The sequence below is a fragment of the Amblyomma americanum genome, chromosome 1 (assembly GCF_052857255.1).
Source record: "Amblyomma americanum isolate KBUSLIRL-KWMA chromosome 1, ASM5285725v1, whole genome shotgun sequence".
In the NCBI taxonomy this organism is placed as follows: Eukaryota; Metazoa; Arthropoda; class Arachnida; order Ixodida; family Ixodidae; genus Amblyomma; species Amblyomma americanum.
In genome coordinates this window covers 135,967,756-135,984,017 of record NC_135497.1, presented here as the reverse complement: position 1 = coordinate 135,984,017, position 16,262 = coordinate 135,967,756, and the positions used below count along the sequence as shown (strand labels likewise).

Genomic DNA, 16,262 nt, shown 5'->3' with positions numbered 1-16,262 from the left:
CTGTTGAAGGCATCTCGCCCTCGCATAACACTCCAATACAGGCGACGAAGCGAACTGAACTAACAACTGCTATGGTGGCTGCGGCTTGAACGAAAACATCCTCGAAGGAAGTCCGTCTGGTTGGGTTCTTAAGATAGTTGAGGGAAAACTGACGTTGGGTAAAGTTAAAAATATTGGTTGGCGTCCGTTATCTCTCAACTAACTGCTACGGCGCGTGCAAGGCCGACGAGGCTGAGCGGCTGAGCTTACCACGCTGCTAGTAGCAGCGCCGCATTCCCCCTGGCGGTATCGGTGCACAGAGGTGTCATGCGCGGCCGAGGGAAAGCGCCGCGATCTTCACACCTTTTCATTCCAGCCACCCTAACGTAGGCAAGAATTCGGGGAACATCTGGAGTCTGCGTGGCTTCAGATATGTCGGTGCACATGGTGTAACGTTGAATGTTTTCAACCGCATGTGGTAGCTGTCTGTAGTCCTACGTAATTTGGTAGATTTCGAGAGAGGTTCTTGCCGCGATGGGCAGAAAGCGACAAAGAAAGAGGCAAGGAAAGGCGCCGAGAGCTGCAAAGCCACAAAAGGTGCGCTCATTTTTTTTTTTTCGTTCTTAGAGGGCGACTTTTTGCTACATCGCTTGCGAGCTACCGCGTGGTATTTTGTCATCTTGCGCACTGTCATGGATCGTAGATCATGCACTGCTAGCTGTTTGTTGCAAACTGCCTGGCAGGACGTGATGCTGTCAAACAATGACACCGAGATGTTTGAATAGCCAAGGCTCACGTGGGCTACCGAAAATCGTGTTATTGTGATAGCAGCAGCTCTGCGGTGTCCATTGTGTGCGTTCATCTGTGATTGCTGGAGACAATTTTAGGCAACTGCGTATCTTTTTGATTGTGTGCTTTTGGTGCGTAGCTGTGAATGAAGATTTAATAAAAGGTTTTATCATTTGCGATCGAATTTCTTACGTCGGTGCCTATAAACACCCGTTTGTTCGCTTCGATGTCAAAAATGCTTCCTTTTCAGTCTGCAGCTTTCTGTTTGAATACGGTTTTGATTGTGGCTAGCAGTGGTAACCAAAGTGCATGTATGGCGGTGACTGCTCTTAGCAACAAAGGTGTCGCGTTTAAATGGAATGCGCGTTTTATTCCATTTGGAACTGCACGCATGGCAACCTCTGCGAACATAGCCCAGAGTCAGTCGCACTGTCGTGTGCGTTCAAAAACACCAGTACCCGCACATGCGCTCAAAAGTTTGGCAGTGCCAGAGGATGCGTATTTTCAAGTGCGACTAGTGCAGAAGATCAGTAGGTGTTTAGTTGCAGCCTTTTATGTGGTGAAAGTTGTCATCTAGCTAATAAGTAACTTTTATGTGTTTCATCTTGCCTATTATGCTAATTTGCCTCCTGTCTTAACTACCCATGTGGATTCAGCCACTACTCTAATGCCCGTTTGCCTATTTCCTCTCCCTGAAAGTCGATGGCTGTTTTGAGTGTTCACTCAGATCCCAAAACATTCCAGATCTCTAGGGTGGCCCTGTGTACCGAGTGTTGGAGTGTCTCACACTTGATAAGAATATCATTTCTTCTATAAGAATATCATTTCTTGCTTGAGTGCAGGGTTGTCATAACATAACGATTTCTTCCAGAATCAGTGCCATTTTTTAATTTCGCAGCCTTCGCCATTAGCTGAAGCAATGCAATACCCTAGTCTTCAGCTAGTAACCAAGAGCTAACATGGGGTGTGGCATCACTTCAGCTAATGAAGAAGGGCAGGAAATTCAGAAATGGCATGGAATTGGTTTGGGAATTGTTATATATACCACCACAGAAACAGCAGCTATCATCTGGTGCCAAATTTTTACTGGTAATGTTTCGTCCTCCAATACCATGCCTCAGAAAATAAATTACTTCTATGGAGTTAAAGATTTCCCTTTTTGCGTGTTGTACTATTGGCAGCAAAAGTTTATGGGCACACACACTCCGCAGACTACAAACAAGCACACTTATCACACCACAACTCCTCCACGAGTGGTACCCCACTGACTTCACAATGGAATGCCTTCACTGCGGCGAGAACCCAGCCGCATATTACCACATAGTTTTAGGTTTGCCAAAGCAACCTCCATATACCCCTCATTCCCAACCCAGCTATGGACCAGTGGGAGGCCAGCACTGTCCGACTCTGACCCCGACCATCTCAAGTGGTTCGTCAACCAGGGTTTGAGGGCTGCCCCGGCCAACGGCTTTATGAAATTATCTGCCGACTGAATATGTCCACACCTCAAGTGGCTGGTCAGCCAGGGTTTGAGGGCAGCCCCAGCGAACAGCTTTATGAAGTTATCTGCCCACTGAATGTGTCCAATCTAAAATGTTTAAATAAAGAAGCTTTTCTTCCTCCACTTCCTTACGAGATGCGTGTTCTTGGGGATATGTTTTTTTTTCTAGTACTGCCTTGCGACCAAGTCGTCTGGTGTTAGTACCAGCGGGTAGGGCATGCATATTCCCTCATACCGTCAAACATTTTAGATGACTGGCTCACATGATTGCGCCGAAATAAATTTTTTTCCGGACATCCGCATCCCGCACTTTTTTTTTCTGATTGTACGTTACAATATAGTACAACTCGCAATTCAAACTATTGATTTATTCAAACTGGCATTCATGTCCCATCAACATCAGTGTGTATTAAAAACGGTTCCCCTTAATTCGAATTCCACATAATTGAAACAAATTCTCGGTCCCCTTCAAATTTGGATTACTGATGTATGGCTTTATTTTTCACCTGTGAATGTTTTTGGTATCTTGCACATTTTGTTGCAAACTTATCTTGTCCTTCATCTTCACATCTGTATTTACTGGTGGTCCATAGAGTTTTGCGCCTCCATGCAGCATCAGCACTAGTAGTGTGAATACCTGAAGCTTTTGCCTCATGTGACTTCTCCATTTGCTTCCCATTTTGTTTCCTGGACTTCAAGCATGGGCTGCCCCATATCACCTTGAATTGCTTCATTAAGCATGCATGCCAAGGGCAAGTCTGCTACCTGTCTTCTGCATTTGTGCCAGATCCCAGGTATATAACAGCATTTGGGAATGTCAAGCCCAGCACCATTGCAGCTTTCCAGTTACAGCGAATCATGTCATGTTTATCGTATTCCCGCAGAGTTCAGCGTTTCATGAAAGCTGCGTTTATGTTTTGTTTTCTTCAGTACTTCCTTTCACTGAGCTCACATGTAGTCTCCATCATTTATCCACATACCAAGGTACTTGCACGCCTTTAAGGGGCTGCAAAACACCGCTTGAACGGATGCTGGTTACGCTTCAGATGGATTCTGTATGTCACACAGATGCTGACTCAAAAGGAATTACGAGAATCGATGCATAGGAATGGGAGTTATTCAATGAAGAAATTTAAAAATACAAGCAAACAAAATGCTGCCCTCGGCTCGATTTTCGCACAGCTTCCCATTCCCATTTCACTCTCCCAGTGACGACACTCAGGGCGAGCAATCAAAACAGTCTATCTTAGCACGTGGCAGAAGTTTGCACTCCATGGTTTCCTGTTCTCTGTAATTCGTTCATGCCAAGGCTGGCAGCGCCGTTTGTATGGTTACAACTACCATATGAACGCCCAGCTGACCCAGCGATGCTTCACCGTCACTTCGACGGCGCAGAAGGGAACACTGATCAGTGACGTTCCCTTACTTATGGATCCGAACTCGAGCGCGAGATACTGCGACAGTGTGACAGCCTGTGCAAGATATCAGATACATTTAGCATAGCGCGTACCGCTACTGCTTACCGCCAACCATCGCCCGTCGCTCCTAGTGCGCTGGTTGGCCACGGCGAGCAAGGAGTGCGCACTGTTGACGGGAACGTGGCGCCATCTGGCGCCACCGCCCGGTGATTCTCCACAAGCTGACGATGCGCACTGCCTGCTAAATGTGAAACAAACGCATCCTTCCTTGGAACCGAAATGAGTGTCTATAGAGGGCAATGGCTCGATCGGATTGATTCTGCAAAGCCGCTCTCAGATACATAGAGAGTAGGCATAAGTGTTTAGTGCCAGGTCGTAGGACGTTTACAGAGAGGCGCAAAGTCCTTCGATGCAAAAAGTAGCCAGTGCCTCTGGTGGCGTGTTTTTGTTTTACTTGATTTACAGTGCTTTTATCTAGGGCAAACAAGTTGGTTTTGTTAATGTAATATAAAACACAAAAACTTGACAAAATGTATCTCTAGTTATTAACCCAATTTGCAGTATATTTACTGCTTGTCCCATCATCAAGCTCGCACTAAGTGATGTCATATCTGCTGCTAAAAACCGCCACTGTATGGTGACACCATCAACGCCACGAATTAGTTTTTGCGAGCTAATTAAAATATTAAAAACCACAGTAAACGCGGTATGACCGATGCTAATAGCATCACTATAACTAATTCTATGCAACCAACAGGCAAAACAATGCACTGAAAATGTGTTTCTGGGCCTCTTTAACTGTAGCAGTGTTTTTTTGGCGGGCTAGTTGGTGCAAAGCATTTATTTTCAAAAACTTTGTGAAAATACGAGGACAGGAAGACAAAAAAAGAAACATTGCGCAGACTCCAACAGTTCAAGGAAATGATCCATAGACATGTAACAAAAGCTGACCTCACCGTATTCAACTTGTTGCCTGATGGTTGCAAGCAGTGCTTCATGGGGAATAGAACAGTTAAATCCTCTAAATCCATCGAGAAGGCCGGGGTGGCAAATGTTATGTTCTTCACAAGAGTAACAAGATATTGTTTTGAACTGTGTACCAAAAATGGTTCTGGCTCCATTATCTTGTCCATGTGGCTCTTAAGGAAGTCCCCTACCAATTGCTGCTAGCTGTCCACCTCTTGTGGCCATCAGCAACAATATGAAAAATGCGGTGAAGTCAGCTTCTGTCATGCAGCTGGTGACGTCTGTGGGTCATTTCCTCGAATTGTTGGAGCCTGCGCTGTGTGTTTTTTTTTCTGGTCTTTCTGTCTCCTATTTTTGCATAGTTTTTTTTAAAATGAATGCTTGACTGTATATACCTCAGATTTTGCAATCACGTCAAGAGTCATAAACCATATCACCAAATTTTTCTGCACTAAATCTCCGCCTCCTGCTTACAGCAGCAACACCACCCAGTGACAGACAGCTGGCACTTAATGGCTGTGGATATTGACAGGATTAAAGGCAGTTCAGCTCATTGATGCTGTGGCACAACAGATTACCACTGCAAAAAGCGCCAGTTTGAGTCCTGTGCGGTGCCCTCAAATTTTTTTTGCTTTTGCGTGTGTCCTGCCTAGAACCTGCTATAAACTCACAAGCAATAGAGGAACAGAAAAAAAAGTGCCAAAAACACCACAGCCTCTCTCTTATACCCCTGTCACACGGGACTTCTTCTCGGCCTTTGCCGTAAAGTTGTCTTATTGCACTAAAGGAGGTAAACCGAAAAGGAGCAGCGACGCTGCTACACGGCAAATCCAAAGGAGCTAGAACGCGGCCTCCGTGGAGGCCAAAAGTCATTGCTGTGTGTGAAGCGGCGCTAGTAACATTATGAAATTAAAGCAGACGGTAGCACTTCAGCTAAGAGTGCATTCGTTTATGTTGGAAAAAGTAGCTATCACGATAATAAACGAGCGTTCTGACGGTGAGAAACGGATATTTTGAAACAGTGTCTTTTTTTTTTCGTTGTGTTCGAGAAGCGTGCTTTGTTGCTTGTGTCTTTGTGCACACAAGCATACTTAAAACACGCACACAACAAAGAGCAAACGAAGAAAAAACAGCAAAGCGAGATGCGCAAGCACGTGTGTGTCGATGCGGCTGCTGAAAAGCGTTGAAGTTCTTTCTTAGCAGTGTGGATGTCTTTAGTCATAGCCTCCTCTACGGTTAAGTGCACTGTAACACAAAATTAACCATTGAATAAGATAAATTAGATATTTCTTACAGTTTCAAAACTAAAAATTGCGTCAATTTTTTATTCTTTGAGCTCGCTAGCTGGCGCTGCCATCTGGGTTGCTCCTTTAAGCAACTTTAAGGCCGCTGACGGCCGCCTTTATTGCTACGGAACTTTATCGCAAAGGTCTCGATGCTTTGCCGTGTAGATGCGTGTCACGCGCCTTTGGGGCAAAGGACCTTAATTACTAAAGCCTTACTAGTGCCCGTGTGACAGGGGTATTAGTCAGCCAACATTGCTTTTCTTGTGTAAAGGCGGGTTCACATTGGGTGTCGCAGAGGTTGCGCAACAGGTTTAAATCGATTTGCTACACTCCCCCATTTTCCTAGTGCTTTGGAAACCGTAACTAATTGCCTGAAATCGGTTGCACGTCGTTTGTGACTCGCCAGTGTGGGCCCACCTTAAAGGCCATCTCAACAGTTCCCAGGTGACAGATGCTGTTCTGTAATGAAGTCTTGAGCTGGCCCTGTGTTAAAGCAGCCTCCAATGAGATCTTGCACTCCTTTGTGTCAATACTGCATCCCTTGAAAGCCTTGCCAAGAGGCTTTAAAGTGCCAGAAAACACCTACTAGGAACATCAGAGTCGTTTGATGTGTGCAATAACAAATTGCCCATGCCCAAATGGGATAGTGCCCGAAAACTTAGTCATCGGGTGCTTACTTGCAGCTGTGATGGACAAAAAGACACTACTTTTCATTCATTAATTCAGTGGAATCAAATTCTGTTTACATGTACACACAGGGTTGTGTAAATGTCCTGCCTGGATAGCTGAGGCAAAAGGCATCCTATAATGTTTGGCAAGGCCTCAGTACCCTAGAACCATGGCCATATACATGGGGAAATTTTTTCTTCTAATTTTTTTTTTGTATTGTTAGGGGCAAACTTTTTAGTATCTTGGCTCCTGATGCATGAAAAAAACCACACTCCACTGATATATGTTGACGTCCAGCATTTTTTTAAATCAAAAAAGCTTCTTTCCTCAAAAATAGTGATACAATTTTGGACCCATTTCCTAATTTTTGCAGTAATTTCAACATGAGCTTTGTCTATAGCAAGCTTTAAGCTCACTAATGTAAACTCCTTTTAGTATTTTACTGGCAGTGCTGAACTGCCAATAGCGGTATGGGGCTAGTTCCTATCCTTGCAAAGGACGTGAAGGCACGGACACCTTTGCATAAGGCGCTGGTTTTGGCTTGAACACCTATTGTATAGTATGTTTTGCATGATTGAGAATGTTCTGCAGTTTTGATAATTTACTGTATTTTTGTGTAGTAGGTGTAAAAAACTTAAAATGCTTGAAAGAAGTGCGTATGTTTTATATTTAATAATTAAGAAGCAGATTGTACTTTCTGCCCACTTGAGCTAAAAGAGTGCTTGTTAGCTGGCAACAATGTGGTTAACTTGCATCAAGAAAAAAGTTTTTTTTTTAAACTGACACAGGTTGAATCTGATAGTTGGGGTACTAGAAACTTGATTATTCTGAGTACTGACTTAAAAATGCAATTTAATGATTGTGGGGCACAAAAGCAGAGATAGTTTGCACTATTAGCAGGCCTGTGCAGGGACAGCTCTAAAAATTAGTTCACAGAAAAGGGCACAGGAGGTGTTAGCTTTTCAGTTGATAGCTGAAAATTGAACTTAATGAATAACCTCTTTGCAACAGTCGTGCTAGTTTATGCAGAGCTGACACAGTTACATGAATAAAATTTCAAGGATTGATGGGATCTTTCTGAGCTCAGTGCACTGAACTCAGGACAGTAGAACTAGCATTTAAGTATTTACAGGCAAAGCTGATGTCAAAATTTTTAAGAATTGTTTTTGTTTTTTATGCTCAAAGTGAAGCTGTTGTTCACCAAATACAAGTGTCCTAGAACATGTGTAGATGGTGCAGCAAACTACTTCGAATTTGACAATACTGTGTAATTATTTTCGTACTTAAGGAGGCTAAAAGCAACAATGATACAGTCCTAGAACCTGATTGTTGCTTAGGTGTGAACCTGGTTGTACGGCAGGTGAGAATTCGGATTCAATTTTGTTTAGGGCTTCTGGGCTTCTGTTGTTTACCCGCCGCGGTGGCTCAGTGGTTAGGGTGCTCGTCTACTAAGCCGGAGTACCTGGGTGTGAACCCAACTGTGGCGGCTGCGTTTTTTTGGAGGTGAAACGCAAAAGGTGCCTGTGTGCTGTGCGATGTCAGTGCACATTAAAGATCGCCAGGTGGTTGAAATTATTCTGGAGACCTCCACTACAGCACCTCTTCCTTCCTTTCTTCTTTCACTCCCTCCTTTATCCCTACCCTTATGGTGCAGTTCGGGTGGCCACCGAGATATGTGAAACAGTTACTGCGTAATTTTCTTTCCTGAAAACCAATTTTCATTTTTTTTGTGTTTTTAACTTAGGGTGCAAGTTTTCTTCCATTCTTCTGTAACGCCCATGTCCTCCCAATTTTTGTCTGAAGCTTGGCATTGCATAATACCACTTATTTTATCCAGTATCGGCTGCCTGTTGATGATAGGAAGAGTTTTGTTGATGGTTGTGGGTAATTTTACAGCGTGAAACACACAAAAAAAAGCTATGGATTTGCACTGATCATTTTACAGTTTAAGAATTTTATTTGTGCTTCAGTGTTTCTGCACTGTGCAAAATGTTCTGTTGTTTTTGATGTATGCAGGCATGTGGCTGTACAATACGTTCATGCAGTGTGCAGCCTGTTTATATGGTCAGAGCGAGTCTCGCATTTTAATATACCATATGGTTTTGTGCCACAGCTTTAGTTTCAGAAAACATTTCTACACGAAATAAGTGCATTTTTGTTGAGATTTATAGTGCTTGTTGGCCACTAGAAGCCTAAAATATGGTTCTAGGTGCTAATTTTTTACTCCTAAAACACATTTATTTACAGGCTAAAAGTCCAGTCTCTAGTGATTACTTTTATTGGTGGTCATTATAAATGAATTGTTTTTCTTAAAAAGGTCAGTGAAAATGGTGGGCCTCCTTTGTACACCGAGATTGACAGGAGCAATGAAGCCTTCGAGAAGTACTACAAGGTGAGAATCTTTTCTTTGCATAGTTTTTATATATTCATACTGTCGACATCAGGCTTTTGCTAATGCAGCTGTTTTTATTATTGCATGCTTTTTATAAGCATACAGTGAATGAAAATACTGCTATATGCTGGCATTGACATGACCTCAAGCAAGGACATCATTGTCTACTCATAGAACTTATTTAAGTTTTTTTTTGTCACTACATAGCTCAGCCTTGGTCAAGCAGGAGTTGCTACTTGAGTGTAAAAATTGTACCCACCGCAGTGGCTCAATTGCTTTGGCATTCGGCTGCTGGTTCCAAGGTCTCGGGTTCGATCCTGGCTGAGACAGCTGCATTTCGATGTACGCTAAATGCAAAAACCTCCGTGTGCTGTGCGATGTCAGTGCATTTTAATGAACGCCAGGTAGTCTCATGATATGTGTAGAGAATGATGTGTATGACCTGCAGTGCTCTCGCAAGTCATTTTGGCATCTGTAAATTTTCTGCTTAAATGTAAAGGTGTATAACTTCACCTGAAGTTTTTCGGGGAGAGGAATGCAATAGTTTAGTGGTGTGGGTAGGGTAAGTCAGTCAAAATGAACATCCTGTGCTCAGTAACTACAGGATACACAACAGAATAATAAAACTTAGCCACTAATAAAACTTGGGGGCCTTCTTAACCACATTCTTAAAGAAGAGAATGGGGTAGCATCTGGGTTGTCTGCTGTGGTGTCTACAATAAGTGTCTAATGTTCTTGTGATTTTCCTGCCAAAACTCCAATTGGAACTGGTTCCATTGCCCTTATACAGTATGCATGAGTCAACGTCTTTTAGAATGTTCAAGTACCTTCTATTGGATTATCATATGGGATTATACTAATCTGACCCACTAATCCCTACTAGTCCACCTTAATCCATTTTCTGGGGAGAGCCTACTTCCAAAATTTTGGGGGACCTTTTGGAATATTTGGGAGTGGATCAACTTCCAAATTTTGAGGGTCTTGAGATTTTCACCAGATTTTCAACGTGCCACTGTGGGCATGTTGCGATGATGTCACAAGGTCACGTGACCTCTTGTCCAATCGTCAGCTTAATCTCTACCTGCCATGGTGGGCAGGTTACGATGATGTCACAAGGTCATGTGACCTCTCTCAATGAATCAGGGGAATAGGGATCGAGAAGCCGGAAATTTTTATGAGTTGACAAACTAAGGGCTATCGCATTAATAATGCGTTCAGCTGCGATTGTAAATGTTGACTGCACGGTAAACAGGTTTTTGTGGCTACATTGACCCTTCATTTCTGTATTCAAACAAGGGTTGCCTAAAAAGAAAAAAGGCACTATTTTCCCCTTTTCACAAGGTGTGGCACTCTCTGGGGAGCATGCGGAGATTCATCTGCTATGCAGAGAGCAGGTTAGATACAAACAAAACATGAGAACTGTGGTGTGCACAGCAGTGCTATGTGTGTTTGTGCTGCTGGTTTTTGCTGCAGAACACAGTGAATAAAGCATGGGGCAGGGTAAAGTAGGAGAGAGGCACACGTGCTGTGTGGCCATGTGAAAAACGGGGATTGTTAAAAAGCTGGAAAACTCATTATTAATGTTGATTTCTTGGTTTTTATTTCTTCCAAACTTGGCAGACTTTTTCTTTTTTTATCTGAGAACAGAATCTTTAGTTTTTTTCGAAAATATTATTTTCTATGGATTAATTCTTCATATTTTTTTCCACTGAGATATGTGATGTCCCTGAGCAGTCAAAAGTGGCATAGAGTTTTATCGTGGCCATTTTGTTAGCATGAGCAGCTCATGTTCTAGTGATTAACGCACAATTAAAACGGAAAAGCTATCCTTGTGAAAGGAAACCGGTCGCTTAAAAAAAAACTAAGAATATTGTATAGGAGTTTAGTCTTCGGGCAGTGATCTAAAAGGGAAGGGGAAGTGTGGCTTTAAAAATTGGTTGTGTTGTTCTTGTTGCATTCTGCATTGAACAAGAGGGCCGCGAGCCGATGGCAGCAATGGAACTGCCACTGAACCTTCGTGGAAGCCAGAACATCACACTTTTCGTATCACTTATATATGGTGTCGCATTGGCAGTGGCCTGTTACAATTACAAAAGTTTCCAGTGCCCTCATATGCAGCTGAAAAATCATGACCAGGCATCATGTGACATCCCACTTATGCTCTGGGAGGTTCGCATGTTGGTAAATTTGGTATGACGAAAGACCACGTGCATGCCTAATGCGCTTACCGCCACCTGCGAAGGTAAAGGTTGGAGGAGTGCCGATAAGCTGATTAGCCATGCGCACGACCTTTCTCTGTACGCGGGCCAGGCACAGACCTTGTGTAGAAAAAGTAGGACTTCATGAGACGCATGGTCCTGCGGGCTGATGGTCTGTCATGTGAATTCACCTTGAAGCGCCTGAAAAAAACTAAACCAGCAACATCTCATCTTTTGTTCTCTATCCTTTGCCACTGCGAACCAAGTTGTGGTGGTTTTTTGTGATTTTTTTCTTCAAGTGCTGACACTTAGCCCACTTCATTTCCACTAATGGGAAGAAGCACCAGGAGTGTAAAAGGGCAGATTTGGTGCGAGGAGAGATGGAAAGGTGGCATTCTTCAAAGGTTGTCGCTAGGTTATAGTTTTGTTTTCTGCGCCATTGTACGCCACTTGTCAGAGACTAACTTGGTACACTGAATACATATGGCAGTACTTTAAGTGTGCTGGGAGTGGTTGTGTTTGATGCCAGAACAGAGAAGTTCTCGACCGTTCGACAACAGCAGCTTTCTGCAGCTGAATGCAGAAAACTGGTTGAGTGTCGCCATAAACCCACATACAACCAGGCATACAACATACATACAACTAATTCAAAGAGAGCAGCTAGCGTCATCAATGACCCATCCTCAAATGTTGTAATGGCAGTTTTACTCGTACAAAGCATTTCATGTGGACTCGTACACTTGGTGATGAGATAGGCCACAAATATTTTTATTTTCTTTAGATGTTTTTCATGCCGATGAAAGGATTTTATTTAGACTTTTCACTCTATGATGCACATGCTTTTCAGCCATGTAGCTCTGGCATTAAATTTAGTGTCACTCTGGTAGCAGAAATAAACAGTAAGTATTGATTGGTGTTTTACCATGAAGTTTAACCTTATTTCAAAATTGGCAGTTGATGCTGACAAAGTTGACTGCTGAATTTTGTTTTCAAGAGACATCTGCTTAGTGTCAGTGCATGCATTCAGTTTCTCGTGCAGCAGTTTTCAAGCTCCATTTTAATCCTCTTCACTTCTGCCGAGAGACACAAGCTAATGTAACCACATTGCAGTAGTGATTTTTGTATTGTTTTACCAGGCCCAACAAATTGTACCAGAAGAAGAGTGGGAGGAGTTCATGTCTGCACTTCGTCGTGGGTTGCCTGTGGCATTCAGAATTACTGGGTTTCTTCCGTAAGCAACATTTTTTACTTGGAGCATTTTGCATGCAGCATACAATTCTGCACAATACTTAAATCTTACTGCCTTCTGAGAAAAATTGTCCCACTAAATCATCAAGTAAAAGAGATGTCTTTTTGTTGAAATATGGCTGTCCAGTCATTGAACATTAAGCTTGTGTGCAGCAGTGGCTGTAGTGCTGGTTTGATTTCTTGGTGCCAGCTTTCGGTCACCGTTTACACATTATTCAGTAATGCAAATTTAGCCTACACTATGTCAGATGATAAATTTTATCTCTGACTTTGAGTTGTCTGTAAATATTCTTCTCTTCCTGTTTTATATATGCCTTTCCTCTGATTGTGTGGTTGGCTGTTCTGCTGTTGCAGTCATGTGCTGATTAAATTTGTAGTACTGATTGCTTCTTGTTGTTGCATCTACTTTTTGTGTGTTTACAGAAAATGAAACATCTCTGATAACAAAATTTCAGGTGCCAGAAGTAATATATATTTTTACTCGAGAAATGTGTATGTGTTGGTAACAAATGCTACTCATGTATTATGTGCTTTTGTGGAAGTTGAATTTGTATTCTGGGAAGAGTTTGTAAGCTTGCCAATGATTGTGACTCATTCATTCCAAGTTTACGAAAAAAAAAGGTAGAATACTTTCATAGTATGTTTTAGAAAAAGATATTTTCTTCATATCTGCTGGTCTTTGCAGAAATGCAAAAACGAACATTTTTCGTTTCTCTTGTTTTTCTCATGTATGTTGTGGTGGAAATTCTTGAAGCGCCGACCAATCGTGTAAAAAATTATGTTTCGGCCCCGGCTTTCGGAGGCCTTGTTTCCTGGATTTCATCACACTTCCTGAGGCTTATAGCCAACTGATCATCACTAAGAAAGATTGTGAACAAGGCCTTCGTAAGCTGGGGCCGAAACGTAATTTTTTAAACAATTGGTCGGTGCTTGAATTTTCGCCACGAACATACCCGACCAGCCGGGTTTCCATCAAACCCTGGATTTCACCTCATGTATGTTACCTAGATTGATAGCATAGTTATCCCTTCTAAAGCAGGAATACATTTAACGGCTGCATTTGCACCTCCCTTTGTCTGCAAAATTTGTCCTTCCTATTTCCATCCGTCCGCCTATGCAGGCCCATCCTCTAGGACCTAGGACTGTTCAAGTGCACAAAGGCGTGCTTGAACGAGGTTCAGATATTCTCGTTATTCGTTTCCTGTTTCTTGTAAGTGTTAGCTAAGAATAGTGTCAATTTGAGCTGCACGAACTACGTGGGGTTTTAAATTATCACCCACAATAATAATGCTGCAAAAGGAGATATGGACGGCATCACAAAGGAGATTGTTGTACTGAAAACACTAGGCACCTAGCAACAGCCATATGCAGTAGAACCCTGCTATAGTAAACTCGGATATAGTAAAGTGAAACTGCAGTCCCATTTCGCCTCCCATAGATGACTGTACATTTTTTTTCTGTTGTAGTAAAGATTATGAAAAAAAAAACGGCTATAGTCTTTTAAAGAGCGTCTGGCCGTGGCGACGTACCTCCTGTGCAGCGATGACAAAGCTTCACCACCACGCTCTGAAGCTGCGAGGAGAAGCCAAATTCATGTCTTTGGGGCTTTATGGCAAAGCATGCGGCATGCCATCATTCCGCGCAGGTAGAATGCTGCTATTTGAGAGAGCTTCACCGCCACACTCGGAAGCTGTGAGAAGCCAATTCAAGTCCTTTGAGGCAAAGCGCTCGGGGCGGAAGGAAAAGTAAAGCTGGTGTAAATGCAGAAAGAAGGAGGCACGGGTCGCTGAGAAAGGAAATGCAGTAAAAATGCAGTGAAGAGTAGGGAAGGGAAAACATTCGTAGCACAGCAGCGCGAAGCACAGCGAAGCGGCAATAAGAAACGAAGGCGCGGCGACACTGTGTGAGCGGTACTGCTGCTTCTCAGCTGTGTCATGCGTTTAACTACTGCCTCTTAAACGACGCTGAGGCTGAGGAAAATGGCGCCATGTTCACACAAGACTGGTTTTCACATGAAATCAAGCTCAAATTATATTGCTGGCCGCATTGTATTTGTGCAAACGTGGTACTTCCTCAAGATGTAAACAAAATCAAAAACTTGAAATCATGAAATGTGATAACTGAATATAAATAATTATCACATAAAGGGACAATGAGAACAGGATGGAAGGTATTTGTGAATGTTTCTTTTATAAACCAACACTGTATTTAGTAAATAGGCAGTTAATTACAAGAGAGCATCCTTAGAGCCATGCCATCACCAACATCTGACATAGTAAAGGCCCTGGTATAGTAAATCTTTTTGCTGGTCCGAGTCACTTTACTGTAGAGGGGTTCTACTGTACCTTTGGGGTGCCAGATGGCGCCACATGCCGCGAGCTCGGTCCACTCATCAAGGCAAATCAGAATCGCCATGAGGGTGTCCTATGGTGCCACTTGCTGGTGAGCTGAGTGCATCACACCTGACATATCTTGACCAACCAGTGAGTGAGCACTGGAGGCACGTGATATGGTAGTGCCAGTGGAACGCGCTGTGCTAAATGTCTCTATAATGCATGTGGCAAAGCTAGTGTCCTCATTTCTTTCACTGCCTTCTTCATCCCTTGCCTCACGGCACCGTTCTATGGCCAGTGCCTCCCGCCACCCCGCGTGCTTGTGCGCGTTCTGTGACGGTGCTCTGCACCTGTCCACGCACGGGATATGCTATTTGCATGCGCTTGTTGCCTACACTCCTGCTAGTCGCAGTCACCCCAGATTTCACCCGGTGCTCCAGATGGAAGGACCATTTTGACTCTCCTCTAAAAATTTAATGCGCAGACTGTGTTGTTGTGACCTAAGAACACGGGTCAGCACACATGCGTTCTTGCATTGGGGTAGTCTGTGCATTGCATGGATTACACCGTTACTTTTATATTAAACCATTTAACTATATGCCTGTTTGTTGCAGGGAATCGAAACACTTGTTGAAAATAATTAAAAGTCAGTACTTCGCAGACCTCCTAAATGTGGGAGGAGATGAAGAAAAAGTTGGCAAACCATCCAACCTGACATGGTAAGTAACATTGTTTCTTGGGGACTCTGCCTTTAACGAGATATGTTTCATATGCATTTCAAGCTTTACAGCATTAGGCCCACTCAATTTGGCTGCACTTTTTGCACCAGTTCAGGCGGTGCAGCACTCTTGCACTCGATTTGCCAGTGCAGCTAGCACCACCTGCACTTCGTCACTCGATTTGACATCGTGCTGCACGAGTTATTGTGCACTAGCCTCCCTGCGAGTTCTTTTCTCGTGCAAGCAGTGCAAGGTGCTTGGCGCACTTCATAGCAGATGGCTTCGTGGCCATGCTTGTTTCAGTCATAGTTTTAGTGACCGATGTTGAGATGGCCGCATACCCATGCTAGACGTGGCATCTGCACCATGCCGTCGCCAAGCAGCTGAAATGACAATGTGCATGCATGTGTATACTTTACTGAGTATGGGTTCTCACCTTTCTCTCCAGCCTTGCGCGTTGCTTTGCACCATTTCTCTTAGTATGAAAAATATTACACACAGCACGATGAAGCAAAAATATTAGAGACTGAAGGTGAGATTTTTTTTAATGCGTGTGTGATCGCAACGTTTGCAGCGACTCATTGCGACATCGTATCGCACTGACTGCCTTTGAGGCCTCCAGTCACCCCACGCCTTCGCTTGCCAGTCAATCACTCCGCTGACACTGTCCATGGACAGTGAACGAGAGTTGTGGAGTTTAAATAAGTCCAAGTTACCAGGCAACTCTTTTCTGCTGTAGCCGCCACAGTGGCTGAGTGGTTATG

The 16,262-nt window shown here is 43.4% G+C and overlaps 1 protein-coding gene across 5 annotated transcripts in view; it reads left to right on the top strand.

The window, feature by feature from the left end:
- Positions 1–368: 368 nt before the first annotated feature.
- The window catches only part of Nsun2 (tRNA (cytosine(34)-C(5))-methyltransferase Nsun2), an 89,835-nt gene continuing 73,941 nt past the window's right edge, over positions 369–16,262 (top strand). For all 5 annotated transcript variants that reach the window (XM_077647000.1, XM_077646997.1, XM_077646998.1 and 2 more), the window contains exons 1-4: positions 369–576; positions 8,926–9,000; positions 12,335–12,429; positions 15,394–15,498. In XM_077647000.1, the coding sequence (XP_077503126.1) occupies positions 514–576; positions 8,926–9,000; positions 12,335–12,429; positions 15,394–15,498 (338 nt within the window). In that variant the 5' untranslated portion in view covers positions 369–513. The remainder of the gene's footprint in view (positions 577–8,925; positions 9,001–12,334; positions 12,430–15,393; positions 15,499–16,262) is intronic.